At 36.0% G+C, this 13,283-nt stretch overlaps 2 protein-coding genes across 4 annotated transcripts; both read left to right on the forward strand.

Annotated features, from left to right (window-relative positions):
* Positions 1–1,280: 1,280 nt before the first annotated feature.
* LOC102612491 (serine/threonine protein phosphatase 2A 57 kDa regulatory subunit B' theta isoform) lies at positions 1,281–5,735 on the forward strand. Its single transcript, XM_015531995.3, has 2 exons — positions 1,281–3,486; positions 5,189–5,735. Exons 1-2 carry the CDS (start codon positions 2,272–2,274, stop codon positions 5,546–5,548), a joined length of 1,575 nt encoding a protein of 524 aa, XP_015387481.1. The 5' UTR covers positions 1,281–2,271; the 3' UTR covers positions 5,549–5,735.
* Positions 5,736–7,928: 2,193 nt separating this feature from the next.
* On the forward strand, positions 7,929–12,727 carry LOC102612189 (serine/threonine protein phosphatase 2A 57 kDa regulatory subunit B' theta isoform-like). 3 transcript variants are annotated; one of them, XM_025101548.2, is made up of 3 exons: positions 7,929–8,438; positions 8,823–10,097; positions 11,845–12,727. In XM_025101548.2, the coding sequence occupies exons 2-3, from the start codon at positions 8,880–8,882 to the stop codon at positions 12,151–12,153; spliced, it is 1,527 nt and encodes a 508-aa protein (XP_024957316.1). In that variant the 5' UTR covers positions 7,929–8,438; positions 8,823–8,879; the 3' UTR covers positions 12,154–12,727. The 3 variants fall into 3 exon arrangements, with proteins under 3 accessions (XP_024957316.1, XP_015387460.1, XP_052295937.1); XM_015531974.3 differs by having other exon boundaries at positions 7,929–8,173; XM_052439977.1 differs by having other exon boundaries at positions 7,930–10,097.
* Positions 12,728–13,283: the final 556 nt, after the last annotated feature.

Consider the following 13,283-nt stretch of genomic DNA (forward strand, 5'->3'; position numbering starts at 1 on the left):
TTTTTATTACATATTTAAATTTATTTATTATAGATTAATTAGATATTATGTTGTCTCTAAAATCTAGATTTTGTATTAATTTTTTTTAACAGGTCACTAATTTTAATGGTCAAATTAAGTCAATTGACTAAAGCATAAAAATTTGAAACAATTCAAAATTGTGTCAAATTTAGAAATCTTTTTTTCAGCAAACAACGAGCACATCTATGATGAAAGCCAGATTAAATACATTCATTTTTCATTGAAACAATTTTCCAACGGCCAACTCATGTGTAGACAAAATGTACAAATGTACAGTGCACAAGTGCACAGTAGTTGGACCCTGTATGAAGCCAACATTTTTAAGAACTTTATTTTAATGTTCAGAAAGAATCCAATGGTGTGATTATCATCGGTCGATGATTGTCTCATTCGATGAGAATGGGTGGGTAAGGTAGTTTGCATGTCAACGCTTCCAATGATCCGAAACTAATAAAATCAGTTACCTCATCTGGCGATAAAGTAGATTCGACAGCACACTTATGATGGAATGAACGTATTGTATCACAAGTTCCGTTGGCTTAAGCGTCGTCACTAAAGATAGAAATGAGATCTTATAGGCGTATGTGCTTCGTATCAAAAAGGGTCTCATGAGTTATTATGTGACACGATATATTATGCCCGGCCATTTATATATCTCATGGTTAATTATTTATTTATGAGATGGTGAGCATAAGTGTATGCCTCATGCTTTTAAATTAACGGACTAGGTGAATTCGCTTTTTTTTTTTTTAAGATTTTACTGCAGAATTTTGAATTGCCACGTTATTGCTAATCAAATTCAATAGGTGGTGATATTTAATAATAATTATTAGTTTTCATAATTTAACCGAAGATTCCTTCATTTTAAGCCACTTGGAGGGCAGTAGTTCGAACCTCCACAAATGTATTGTGGGGGTATTTTCTTACTCAATTAAAAATTGAGTGAAGGTAATTTTATTCCTTACCTAAGAGTGAGGAGTAGGCATCCCTCGAATATTTGTGATGGTTAAAATTTGGACAGAGCTTCATTAGTATTGATGTAAGTTGGTCCCAGTAATAGTCTGATTTATAAATATTAGTTATAGTCTCATGTAATATGAGTTGTAGTTTGAGCAATAATCTCATGTAATAAAAAAAAAAAATTGAATAGGTGGTGAAACAAATAATCGGTGCCAATTTCCCTGGTAATATTAACAAATTCAAAAATAGAAAAAAATAAAAGAAAGGAAGAGAAAAGAAAAGAAAAGAAAAGAAGGTGGTGTGGGGCAAGAGGATGAGCCTGTCGCGGAGACAAATGTCAAATCATAGCGTCGAAACGATGTCGTTGTGGGAAAAATGTTCTGGTTTACGGATTCCGGTTTCTGGATTGTTGTCCCAGTTTTTTTTTTTTTTTTTTGTTTGACTTGACCATCAAGAATTAGAAGCTCACCCAGAGGCCAGAGGCCAGGACAGAGTAGAAATTATAAAAATATAGAAGTTGAATACTTATCTGTGAAAGAACAAGGGAAGCCACGAGAGAAAATTAATAAAGACATAATTTTCCGAGTCAACAAACAACAACAAGCCAGAGCATAACAAAGTTGAATTCTTTTTCTTTGCAAGTAGTATCTTTACAATTCAACATTGGTATTATAATAGTTAATTAATTAATTATTGAATATTACTACTTACTATTATTGTTTTGGACCCTCCATATTTGCTTGCATGTGCCTTTTTATTTTTATGTGCACGAGTATTCCAATTTTGATTTTTATTATATTTGATTATTCCTAAAAGCATGTCCTGATTGTTAAAATTCATTAATGTGGTGAATGTACTTGAATTTCCTCGTCTTTTTCTTTTCCAAATAGAAGAACAGAGAAGAAAAAGGGGGTCTTGCATTTAACACAAAAAAGTTCCTGTTGATCTTATGCTCTTATAGGGACTTTACTCATCTGGGTTTTTGGATTTTAGTCAAAAGGTTGAAAATTCTTCTACTGGGTTTTGGTTAGCGGAGATGGGTAGTGCGGACAAGCTGTGTTAAGTTCTGGTTTGGTTTGTTGTGAGAGGAGAAAGCTGAGAATTTGATTAACTGGGCCCCCTCCTTGGATACAAAATTTTGTTTTCCAATTCTGGGGATTTTGTGTAGATGGCTTTAAGGGTTGGATGTGATGGATGTTGATTAGCATTTGGATGGGATTTAGGGGAAAGTGTGAGAACTACTAGTGTTGTGGATTTTAAGAGTGTGGTAATTGTGCGTGTATGTGAATTATGATCAAGCAAATACTAAAGAAGCTTCCTCGAAAGTCGTCTAAGACAGGTGATAATCGTGAACATGGCAGAAATTCTGTTACCCATTCAATTGCTTCCACCGGTTCAAGAAGCAGTGATTTGGGGAAAAGTAAATCTGGGAATTTGAACACTGTGTCTCCTCAGATGAATGATTCTGCTTCAGATGCAGTGCAGGATGGTAACAAGATTCAGCTAGGGATGAATTCGAAGCTGAATGGTAATTTGGTGCTTTCTTCTTATGACACATTGCCTGCATTGAAGGATGTTCCAAGTGCAGAGAAGCAGAACTTGTTTATCAAAAAGCTTAATTTGTGTTGTGTTGTTTTTGACTTCACCGATCCAACAAAGAACCTTAAAGAAAAAGAGATCAAGCGTCAGATGTTGTTGGAGTTGGTGGATTATGTGACTTCTGCAAATGGCAAGTTTAATGAAACTGTTATGCAGGAAGCCGTGAAAATGGTATCTGCAAATTTGTTTAGGACTCTTATTCCTCAACCACGAGAGAACAAGATTGTAGATGGTGTTGATTTAGAAGAAGAGGAACCCGCAATGGATCCTGCTTGGCCTCACTTGCAACTTGTGTATGAATTCTTGCTGAGGTTTGTTGCATCACCTGAGACGGATGCAAAATTGGCCAAAAGGTACATAGATCAATCCTTTATTCTTAAGCTGCTGGATTTGTTCGATTCTGAAGATCCTAGAGAGAGGGAATACTTGAAAACAATTCTCCACCGCATCTATGGCAAATTTATGGTACATCGTCCATTCATAAGGAAAGCTATAAACAACATCTTTTATCGGTTTATTTTTGAGACCGAGAGGCATAATGGGATTGCTGAATTTTTGGAAATTCTAGGCAGCATTATTAATGGGTTTGCTCTACCACTTAAAGAAGAGCATAAAGTGTTCCTTGTACGGGTTCTCATTCCTTTGCACAAACCAAAATCCTTAGCAATGTACCATCAGCAATTATCTTATTGCATTACACAGTTTGTGGAGAAAGACTGCAAGCTTGCAGATGCTGTCATCAGGGGTTTATTAAAGTACTGGCCAGTGACAAACAGCTCCAAGGAAGTCATGTTCCTGAATGAATTGGAGGAAGTTTTAGAAGCAACTCAATTACCAGAGTTTCAACGCTGCATGGTGCCCTTGTTTCAGCAAATTGCCCGTTGTTTGAACAGTTTACACTTTCAGGTAATGAGTTGAATTGTGGTCTGCTTTGCTTTTATATGCTTGATTTTATTGTGTTTTAGCTTTAGCTTCTCCTTTTACAGATATCACATGCATGACATTTACAGAATCTTAGTTGATTTTATTGAAGTTCGTTTTAGGTGGGGAGAGATCTCTGCAATATTATTTTCTCTTATCAACATGGGCAGTTGAATTTTATAAACTATACTGAATTGTTTACTGAGCATTGACCATGAACATTGGTGGTTTTGTTTTCTCATCTTTTTTAGTACATTTGCTTTGGAGTGATGGCAACTATACTTAAAAAAGGTTGGTCTAAATAAATAAAATGAATAGTAAATGGATAATTTCATATGCTTTAAACATAATGAGGTGCAAAATGTAGGAGGTCTCTTGTTGTGTATGACTGCCAGAGAGATTGGCCAATGCTGGCACTGGCAGCCTCTGGTTGGGTATCATGAGTGTGCTCAAATTCATGGGCTTTACAGAATAAAAGAAAAGTAACAGGGCTTTTCTTTCAGAGTAGGAAGAAGAAGAAGATGAAAATTATATAAATAACAAATAAGATGGTAACAATTGTGGTTTGGAATTGCTGCCTATACTCCATGGTTTTTGAAAGAGCAGTGTTTAAAGTAAATGAGCCTTTACTTATACTGGAAATGCTGAGTGGCCCTAGGAAAATGAAGCATTTCGAAGCCTCGTACACATTCAAGACCCCTACATACTGGCTGGCCTCTCAGCGAGTGGTGGGTTTTTTAACTTTGTGTCTTTAATTGTTTTTAATCATCTGTAAGAATAACTCATTAAACTAATTTTAGATTGTAATCCAAAGATAGGAACAATGTTTTTCTATTAAAGACAAAAAAAGTTGGCTTTTGTGATTTAATATAAAGTTTTCTAATTTTTAGGGTCTTTATCCCTCAAATTAGTGAAAGCTCTATGCATATATCATTCTGTTCAACAGTTTTACCCTTCCAATATTTTTTTTTTCTTTCAAGGAATTCATTCTTGAAGCTAAATTCATGGAAAATTTTAATTGATACTAAATAACTTTTTCATTGTACTTATTATCCAGTTGATTAAACTAGGAAGTTACTTATGTCCAGCCTTCTAAAATTAGTTGTATAGCCATGGAACTGGCTAAAGTAATTGTTAAGAGATAAGTGTGCATTATTTACAGGACTATCTAAGAGAACAATATATATAGGCCAATGAGATTTCTTTTTGGGATTTTTTTACAATGATTTTGCCAGTCCGATGGTGATTTGCCTTTGCTTTTCAAGCTGGGTCAAAATCAGTGAAAAAACTTGATTAATTTTTTAGAGAAAGAACCAGCTACTTATGCACTTGTCAGTTGTTCTGTCTGAAGTTTAGCATATATTGTCCCCAGGGGCATGGCTGAACTTTCAGCCTCTTTGTTTGGCTAGTTACGCGAGTTCGACTCTTCGTGGAGGTAGGTGGTTAAAAATTATATTTGGGCTCTGCCCACCTGCCTACTGCTTTAAAAATAAATATAAATAAATAAAATTTAAAACCCTGATTTTCTGCTTGAATATTATCTATGGAGATTAGTAATGCTCCTTCTTATATGGTTTATTTATATCTTAATGTATAGTGGTATTGCTTTGATAAGCTGAGCGATCCAAGTAATCACTGTCTCTGATCTCTGAATCTCACTTTATGCAATTGATACTTGATTTCCCAGGTAGCAGAGAGAGCTTTGTTTTTGTGGAACAACGATCACATTGAGAATTTAATTATACAAAATCGTAAAGTTATACTGCCCATTATCTTTCCTGCCCTGGAGAAAAATGCCAGAAATCATTGGAATCAGGCTGTCCACAGTTTGACTTTGAATGTTCGCAAGATTTTCTTTGATCTAGATCCTGAGCTGTTTAAGGAATGCTTGGCTAAGTTCAGGGAATATGAATCAAAGGAAGGTGAGATTGAAGCAAGACGTGAAGCCACATGGAAACGTTTAGAAGAACTTGCTGAAGGGAACGTTCCAATTAACAAGTTAGTACCTGTCCCCCAAAAAGTACAGCCTTCCCCCTCTTCAGGTTAGAGAGAGAGAGAGAGAGATAAATATTTGCTGCTAGTACCAATGACTGTCAATTTTTTTCTATTTAGATGGTGTTATCATTCAGGTGGTATGTTCATGCATTGTTAATTTCGTACATACCATAAAAGAAATTCATGATGGAGGGATAAGCCCATAAACATTTGGTGAGGTTGATCCTTTTATTCCATAAGCTTTTTACCTTGCACAGTTATTTAAACCAATGACTATACAAATATGCAATAGTAGACCAAGAAGAAACAAAAGGTAAAGTTTGAGAGAGAGAGAGAGAGAGAGAGAGAAATCAAATGCTTAGAGACGTTGTGTTCATTTGTTCGTATTTACTTTTCCTGCCCCTTCTGTCCCACTTTTGTTCTAATGAATTTGCGTAGAGGATAGAAATCAAATGTGAAGAAAATTTCTAGCATTTTGTTGCCTTCCATGCTCTTGATCATAAGGGCATGATAATGTTGTGCCACCTTGGTAGGGGAGTACATAATAGGATGGTTAGTAGGATGCATTATAGCAGCTGTAGAAGCTTAACCCATTAGTATCAATTTTGCAAAATGTTTAATGAGCTAGACCTGATGTGCCAGAAACTGTCATGGTTTTGATATTTTGATGAACTTTTTCTGCCTCATGATTTTGTGTATATGAGGCGAAATTATGTTGAAGTCATGCCACCAGTGCATTTTATTTCCAGCATCTAATGTGTAAGCTCTATCAGTTACGGAAACACTGCTGATGATTTGCTTGTTATAAGCGTGCGAAACTGTCTAATTCATCTTCTTGATGAATTTGGTGCCATTGAAAATGGTCATGGCAGCTCAGAAGAGGTAGTTAGTTTTGCATTCATGCATGTAGATGTAGTGCGAATGCTTAGCTAACTGATGATCTTAAGCCCCACTCCTCCACTCAAGATTAATGATCATTAACAATCATGAAATGCCCATCTCTACAATGATGTTCTTCCACTAAGACAATTTCTCCATCAGTGATCATTTATCAATGTTTCTTAAAATAAGAGGTGCAAGAGCGGCTGACGCTTTAAAGGTGTTGATTTGATTCCTTGGCTTCGACTTTACACTAACAATAATGAATCACCCCCACTACGTTAGACAAATTTAACTTGACAAAAAGACGGACAGAATTCGTAAGACAAATCATATATCTAATCTGCAACTTTATTATGCAAATCACTGATTGTATTTGGTTGAGTCATAGGATATATCTGTTTGTCTCATTCTTTATTGAAATTAAAAATTAAAAATTAAAAATTAATCTTCTGGTAGATATTGAGAAGTATGTCCGGATTGTTGTGCCAGTAGACTTCTGCACCGCAAAATTTTAAAAATAATTATTAAAAAGAAAAAAAGAAGACTTTGGATGGAAAAGAAAAGTTATCAACTCTATACCCTTTTTGCAAGGGTCGTTGCCATTGCGTGGTCACAACTGCAGTTAGTTATATTTTGGGGCATGCAATTACTATGAAAAATGGTTCAAAACTATATGGGACCTTACCTTAACCTTTGGTTTTGAAATGTAATTATACCATCATCTAAATTCGCCATTTTTTCCCCTCAATCTAAAGCACTTGCGTAATATATCACACTTGCTATAATTTCAAAGTTTGGTCAAATTCTACGCCAACGGTTTCTACTATCTTAAATCCCATAATCCCCATAGGACAATGAAAATAATAATTCAAATGGGTATATAAGGTGATGGATTGATTGATTTTTTGTTTTTTGTTTTGGATTAAATGATGGACACATTTTTTTTCGCAAAAGGGTTTTCAAAGGTGATTTCCACTTATGGGTTCGCGTAGTTGGTATCAAAGCATTCACCATATGAAACATAGGATGCGATGCACCATACTTCAAAGTTATGTGATACAGTGATAGTGTATAGGTAGGTGCGAGTTTATTATGATATTGTTGCATTTTGAGGAGGGCTAGTTCTCATGCGGATGACGACATTTGCAGAATGCTGTAAGTTGCCATGATCCTACATCTCATGCATGTTATGTGTACCGAAAAATAATAATCTAAATAAGAAAGAATACGGACAGGATTTGTGAGACTAAAAGAAAAAGAAATGATAAAAATATTTCCAAAGAGTTCATCATTTTTTGTTTTTAGTTATTGGGTAGGTGCTTGTTCGTTCACGTTCTGATTTTCCCAAATCCCAAATGTGGTACAGTTGTTAAGGCTGATGACGTTGTTGGATAATGCAATCAAGCATATAACAAAATCATTAAAAAAATCTAATTACCTCTTTAAATTAAACTCAGTTTAGTTTGAGGTTGTTGATTGTTTTACTTTTTAACTTTAACCCAGACGATAATATTCTTAGTTACAGTTGTTTTTACAAAATACAAAGATTCTCTCTTTGTCAACTCTTGTTATCTTGTTAGGTTTAGACTTAGATGATATGTTCCATTTACGGACAGTGTGATTAGTGAATACAACGGGCAGCTGCTTAATTTGGCTTTGGTGGGTTTATTATTCTTCTCTCTCTCTCTCTTTTTTCCGTCCAAAGTGATTGCATTAAAGAAAAAGAAATAACTAAAGAAAATCGAAAGCCTTGGCTTGGCCTTTCACAAGTTCCGAGCTTTTAGTGCCTGTGACTGTAAGTAACCACCAATCACTTTACTCTCTTCCCATTTCATCTGAGTTTTGCTTCTCACTGCATCTTCTGTTGCTTTTCCCTCGTGCTATCACTCGGTAAATTTTTCACTGTTCGAGCTCTCTATTTTTGAATTTTTTGTAATGTTATTTTTGGTGTTTTTGGTTGAACCCGGATACTAGCATCGGGTAGCTGCTAATTGAGAAGAAAGCAGGAGGGGGAATCTTTGGAAATGGAATGAGAAGAGGCTTGAAAATAGGAGCTTCTGGTGGGTTTATTTTTAGTGTATATAGGAGCTTATGGTTAATTTGTTATTTGTTCATTTCTGCACGAGGGTTCTTGAATTTTAAGTCAAAGGGTGTCATTTATTGTTCTTGAATTTCGTACACTTGAAGAAAGTTTTCTGATTTATTAGAGGGTGATGTGTCAAAGTAAGAGATAGTGCTCTGATGATTTCATTGATGCTACCGCCTGCTGGGGTTTCTGAAATCGTCATCTGGGGGAGGGTTTCTTTATCTTGTAATTTGGTTCATCTTGTTGGGTCTGTTGATTCTGTGCCTTGAAATGGATTTTATGCATCTGGGTTTTCGTCTTTAATTTGTGATGTGGAGGTTCTTGTCTTTCTGATGGGGTGGCTTCTGCTTTGAATCAGCATCTGGTTTGGGCTACTAAAGGACTTCTGCTGTTCACCGTCTACAAAAATTGAGCTATGATCAAGCAGATACTTGGCAGGCTTCCACGGAAGCCATCCAAGTCATCTGAGAATCGCGAATTTGGGGGTTCATCTACCCCTTCTTCAAATGCTACCAGCGGTTCAAGCAGCTATGATCTTGTGAGTAATAGGCCAATGAATACGGACCATATGCCTCTTCCAGGCTTCGATTCTGCTTCAAATTTAGGAGATGGTCAAGGAAGTAAATTTCCTCAAGTTGGAAAACCAAGACTGAATGGCAACTCGGTAGTTGCTCCCTATGAAGCATTGCCTGGATTTAGGGATGTTGCAAGCTTTGAAAAGCAAAACTTGCTTATTAGAAAGCTGAATCTATGCTGTGTTTTGTTTGACTTCACAGATCCTACTAAGAACTTGAAAGAGAAGGACGTCAAGCGGCAGACATTGCTTGAGCTTGTGGATTTTATTACTTCTGCAAATGGGAAATTCACAGAGACAGTCATGCAAGAAGTTATAAAGATGGTATCTGTGAATTTATTTAGGTCACTTTCACCACAACCCCGTGAAAACAAGACTTTAGAAGCGTTTGATCTGGAAGAAGAAGAGCCTTTGATGGACCCTGCATGGCCTCATTTGCAAATTGTGTATGAATTCTTTCTGAGATTTGTTGCATCCCCTGAGACAGATGCAAAGTTGGCTAAGCGGTACATTGATCACTCGTTTGTTCTCAAGTTGTTGGATCTCTTTGATTCTGAGGATCCCAGGGAAAGGGAGTATCTCAAAACAATTCTACATCGTATATATGGGAAGTTTATGGTGCACCGCCCATTTATTAGGAAAGCTATCAACAATATCTTCTTCCGTTTTATATTTGAAACAGAGAAGCATAATGGGATTGCCGAGCTTTTAGAGGTTTTGGGCAGTATAATCAATGGTTTTGCTTTGCCACTTAAAGAAGAACACAAATTGTTCCTTATAAGGGCTCTAATTCCACTACACAAACCAAAGTGCCTTGCAATGTACCATCAACCATTGTCATACTGTATTACACAGTTTGTCGAGAAAGACTGCAAACTTGCAGACACTGTTATAAAGGGTTTGTTGAAGTATTGGCCAATAACTAATAGTTCAAAAGAGGTTATGTTCCTAAGCGAACTAGAGGAAGTTTTAGAAGCAACTCAACCACCAGAATTTCAAAAATGCATGGTACCCCTGTTCCGTCAAATTGCTAGTTGTTTGAGCAGTTCACACTTTCAGGTAATAAGACTTCAAACTTTGATCTTCATGCAGCTCAAGGTTTTTATGTTCTGAAAGAATTTCACTTCCTATCTTGAACCATGCTATTAAATGTTTTGTTTTCTTCCGCTTGCTTGTTCGTGGCTCTTTTCCGTGGTATTTTCACTTTTGACTATTCAAACATTTGAGTAGTAATTGGCATTCAGACGTAGGAAGAAGTGCTTACAATGTAAGCTTTCTGAGCAAACTTGAAAATTCCTTTTTTTTTAAAAAATTATTATTATTATTGTTATTATTATTTTGTTTTTAGATTTTTCCTTTTGTCAACTTTGCTGAATGTAATTGTTGTCAATGTCTGTCACTTGCCACTGTTGTGAGCTCGCAACCACATGTAATTATGTGATTATGTCAAAATCATCCTTTGGATTTGACTTTGGCTTATCTGCTCTGCTTTGGATGCTGTGATTGATGTATTAAGCTTTGTTGTACTTACTTCCCGATCTTTTGGAACCTATTCACTCTAGAGCGCTTGCATATTAATTAGTAAGCAGGAAAACTTTTATTTTGGTCAAAATGAAAAATCAAATATGTTAGCGTAGCATAATACACAAGTTTACTGTATCATATTTTTGTTGAAGTTGAATGTTTCTGATGGCTACTGGCCAGGATGGATGAATGGATATCATGTACTTTAATGCTAATGATTAGCTGGTTGTGGTAGTCGGCAATGTGAAATAGTTAAGAGAATATAGTTTGAGCTCATTGATGAGTGAAATAGGACTAGTTCGATGTGGATAAACAATCTAATTATCCAGCTTAATCTGGCTCAGACATTGAAAATAGGTAGGTAATATTCCAGGAATTGGTTTGCTACTGGATATTGGAGGGTCTTTGTGATTCTGCATCCTCGTTGAGATCTGGAATTTCATCTGCTGTTTTTTAATATTATTAAAAACTTGTCATCCACAAATCCCGAAACAGATTTGTTATATTTAGTTATTTTCTAGATAGTTGACCACTGGAATTATGTTACCATCAATGGCACTCTTGGCTTATGTGATTTGTGCTCATTTTTGTCATAGTTGTCAAATTTAAATGTAAGAAATTGCATTTTTGCTGGTGGTGACTATTCTTCACCAATTTTAGTCTGTGTGTGGTGACAAATTCAGTAAGATGAGAACGGGGGTGAAAAGCGAAATTGGGTAAGGAAAAAGCATGTGGAGGCCAATATTTCAACAAATTTCTTCAGAAAGTTATCCTGGTAGATTATATATTTTGTTGCTACTGGGTTTTTAAGTTAATGGATTGGAATTCCACCATTTTAGGAGGAGGTGCGCTTGTGATGCCAGGTTCCTTTTAATGCAGTAATGGTTTGAATTATTCTTTCTTTCAAAAGTAGTGTGCTCAAGTCTCACAGTAATTTTTCGTTTTTACTGGTGGTGAGATGACAGAAGTTAACCGGGTTAATTAGAGCTTGGCTAGTTCTTAGGTTAGATAAAAGATATGGGCTTCCCCATGGTAAGTTCTTGGTTAGTACTTAATAACTGGCAAAATCTGTTCCAGTCATTTCAAGTTTGAGTCAGTCAACTGTCAAAAAGTCTCCAATGCCGTTTCCCATATGGGCAGATGTATTTTTATTTAATTCAAGTTCCCTGAATGAGTTTCCCATTTTAGAGTCTATGCGGAATATTCTCTTTCTGTTTGCTGGTATAAAAATCCTTGTCTGTTTATAAATTAAATTTTGGCCACTTTATGATTGCTTTTACAGGTGGCCGAGAGGGCTTTGTATCTGTGGAACAATGATCACATTGAGAATTTAATCAGACAAAACAGGAAAGTTATTCTGCCCATTATCTTTCCTGCCTTGGAAAAAAATGGTTGTAACCACTGGAATCAGGTGGTCCAGAACTTGACAGTTAACGTCCGCAAGATATTCTCTGAAATTGATCCTGAGCTATTTGATGAGTGTTTGCAAAAATTCAAAGAGAGTGAAGCAAAAGTGGAGGAGATCAGAACCCAATGTGATGCCTCATGGAAGCGCTTGGAAGAGATTGCTGCTGCAAATTCTACCAAGTAGTGAAGCAGTTATTGTACGCACCATGATACCTAAGCAAACATCTTCAAGCAAGTGATATGAAGACATTTTTTGTGCAGTTAAGGGTTGCAATTTTACAGACAAGTGTGGTAGCCCTCAAGGATAACGTTCGTTAGGTGATTTAATGCTTGTAGATTGATGTCCATACTGCTTATACTCCTAATTTTGGATTGTTAGCACCCCGATGGTTGTAAGCTCTTAATGCAGCAAGACTATGGTGTTCGCAAAGATATCATCTTCTGCTTACTTGATGAACAGGTGCTATTGCTGAGCTCCACTTTCCCAGTTTCAGGGATGTGGAGAGTAATTTTTGTGTTCCGATGGTTGATATCGTGAGAAGCTCTATGAAGGAGCTAGCTACAGTACTGGTGATTTTACTTGCTGAACTGCTCGATATAATGTCTTATGTTGTGTGTGTGTGTATATATATATCCATTGTTCTTGCAAATGAAACCTTTAGTTTGTGTGCGGTCTTGTATGTATAAACATTGATAGACGTGTGAATGGGTTTAATTGGGATATTGTGATTTTTTATTTATTTATTATTATTAATTTTTTTTTTTTGGCGTTGTACTCTCCCCTTCTGGCATGTGTGTTCCACAGCTAAACCGTATTTCTCGTGTACCATCTTATACCGGCATTCAGGTCTTGTTCTAAATGTCCTGGTAATTTGGAACTAGTATTGCTTAGCCAGCTTGGGAAGTAGATGAAGTTTACCGAGTGTAGAAATTTTGTCTTTTTACATTTGTGAACACTGAACAGGAGAGGAGACGAGTCCATTGCAAGGCATTACAGATGTCTTTCGGGACGTGGCTTTAGATTTTTCTTTATTATTATTTCCTAATGTATAGTTCTCAATTTTAGACTCCACTTCAGTTAATCTGGTAAGAATTCAATAATTATGCAAATTTGTTTTATTTGCATCTTCAATCAAACTATTTCTGTTGTCTTTAAAAAGAAACCCCAATGGCCATTTGAATCTTCCTAATCTATATTTATCTTCCAATAGTTAATATCAGGTGAGCAGTCGTTTTCTGATGGAAACTTTTGTTCATGTAAAACATCTGGGTGATGTTTTGATAATTCAATTATTTGGAACTACCCATCTGCTG

This window comes from Citrus sinensis, chromosome 4 (assembly GCF_022201045.2).
Source record: "Citrus sinensis cultivar Valencia sweet orange chromosome 4, DVS_A1.0, whole genome shotgun sequence".
In the NCBI taxonomy this organism is placed as follows: domain Eukaryota; kingdom Viridiplantae; phylum Streptophyta; class Magnoliopsida; order Sapindales; family Rutaceae; genus Citrus; species Citrus sinensis.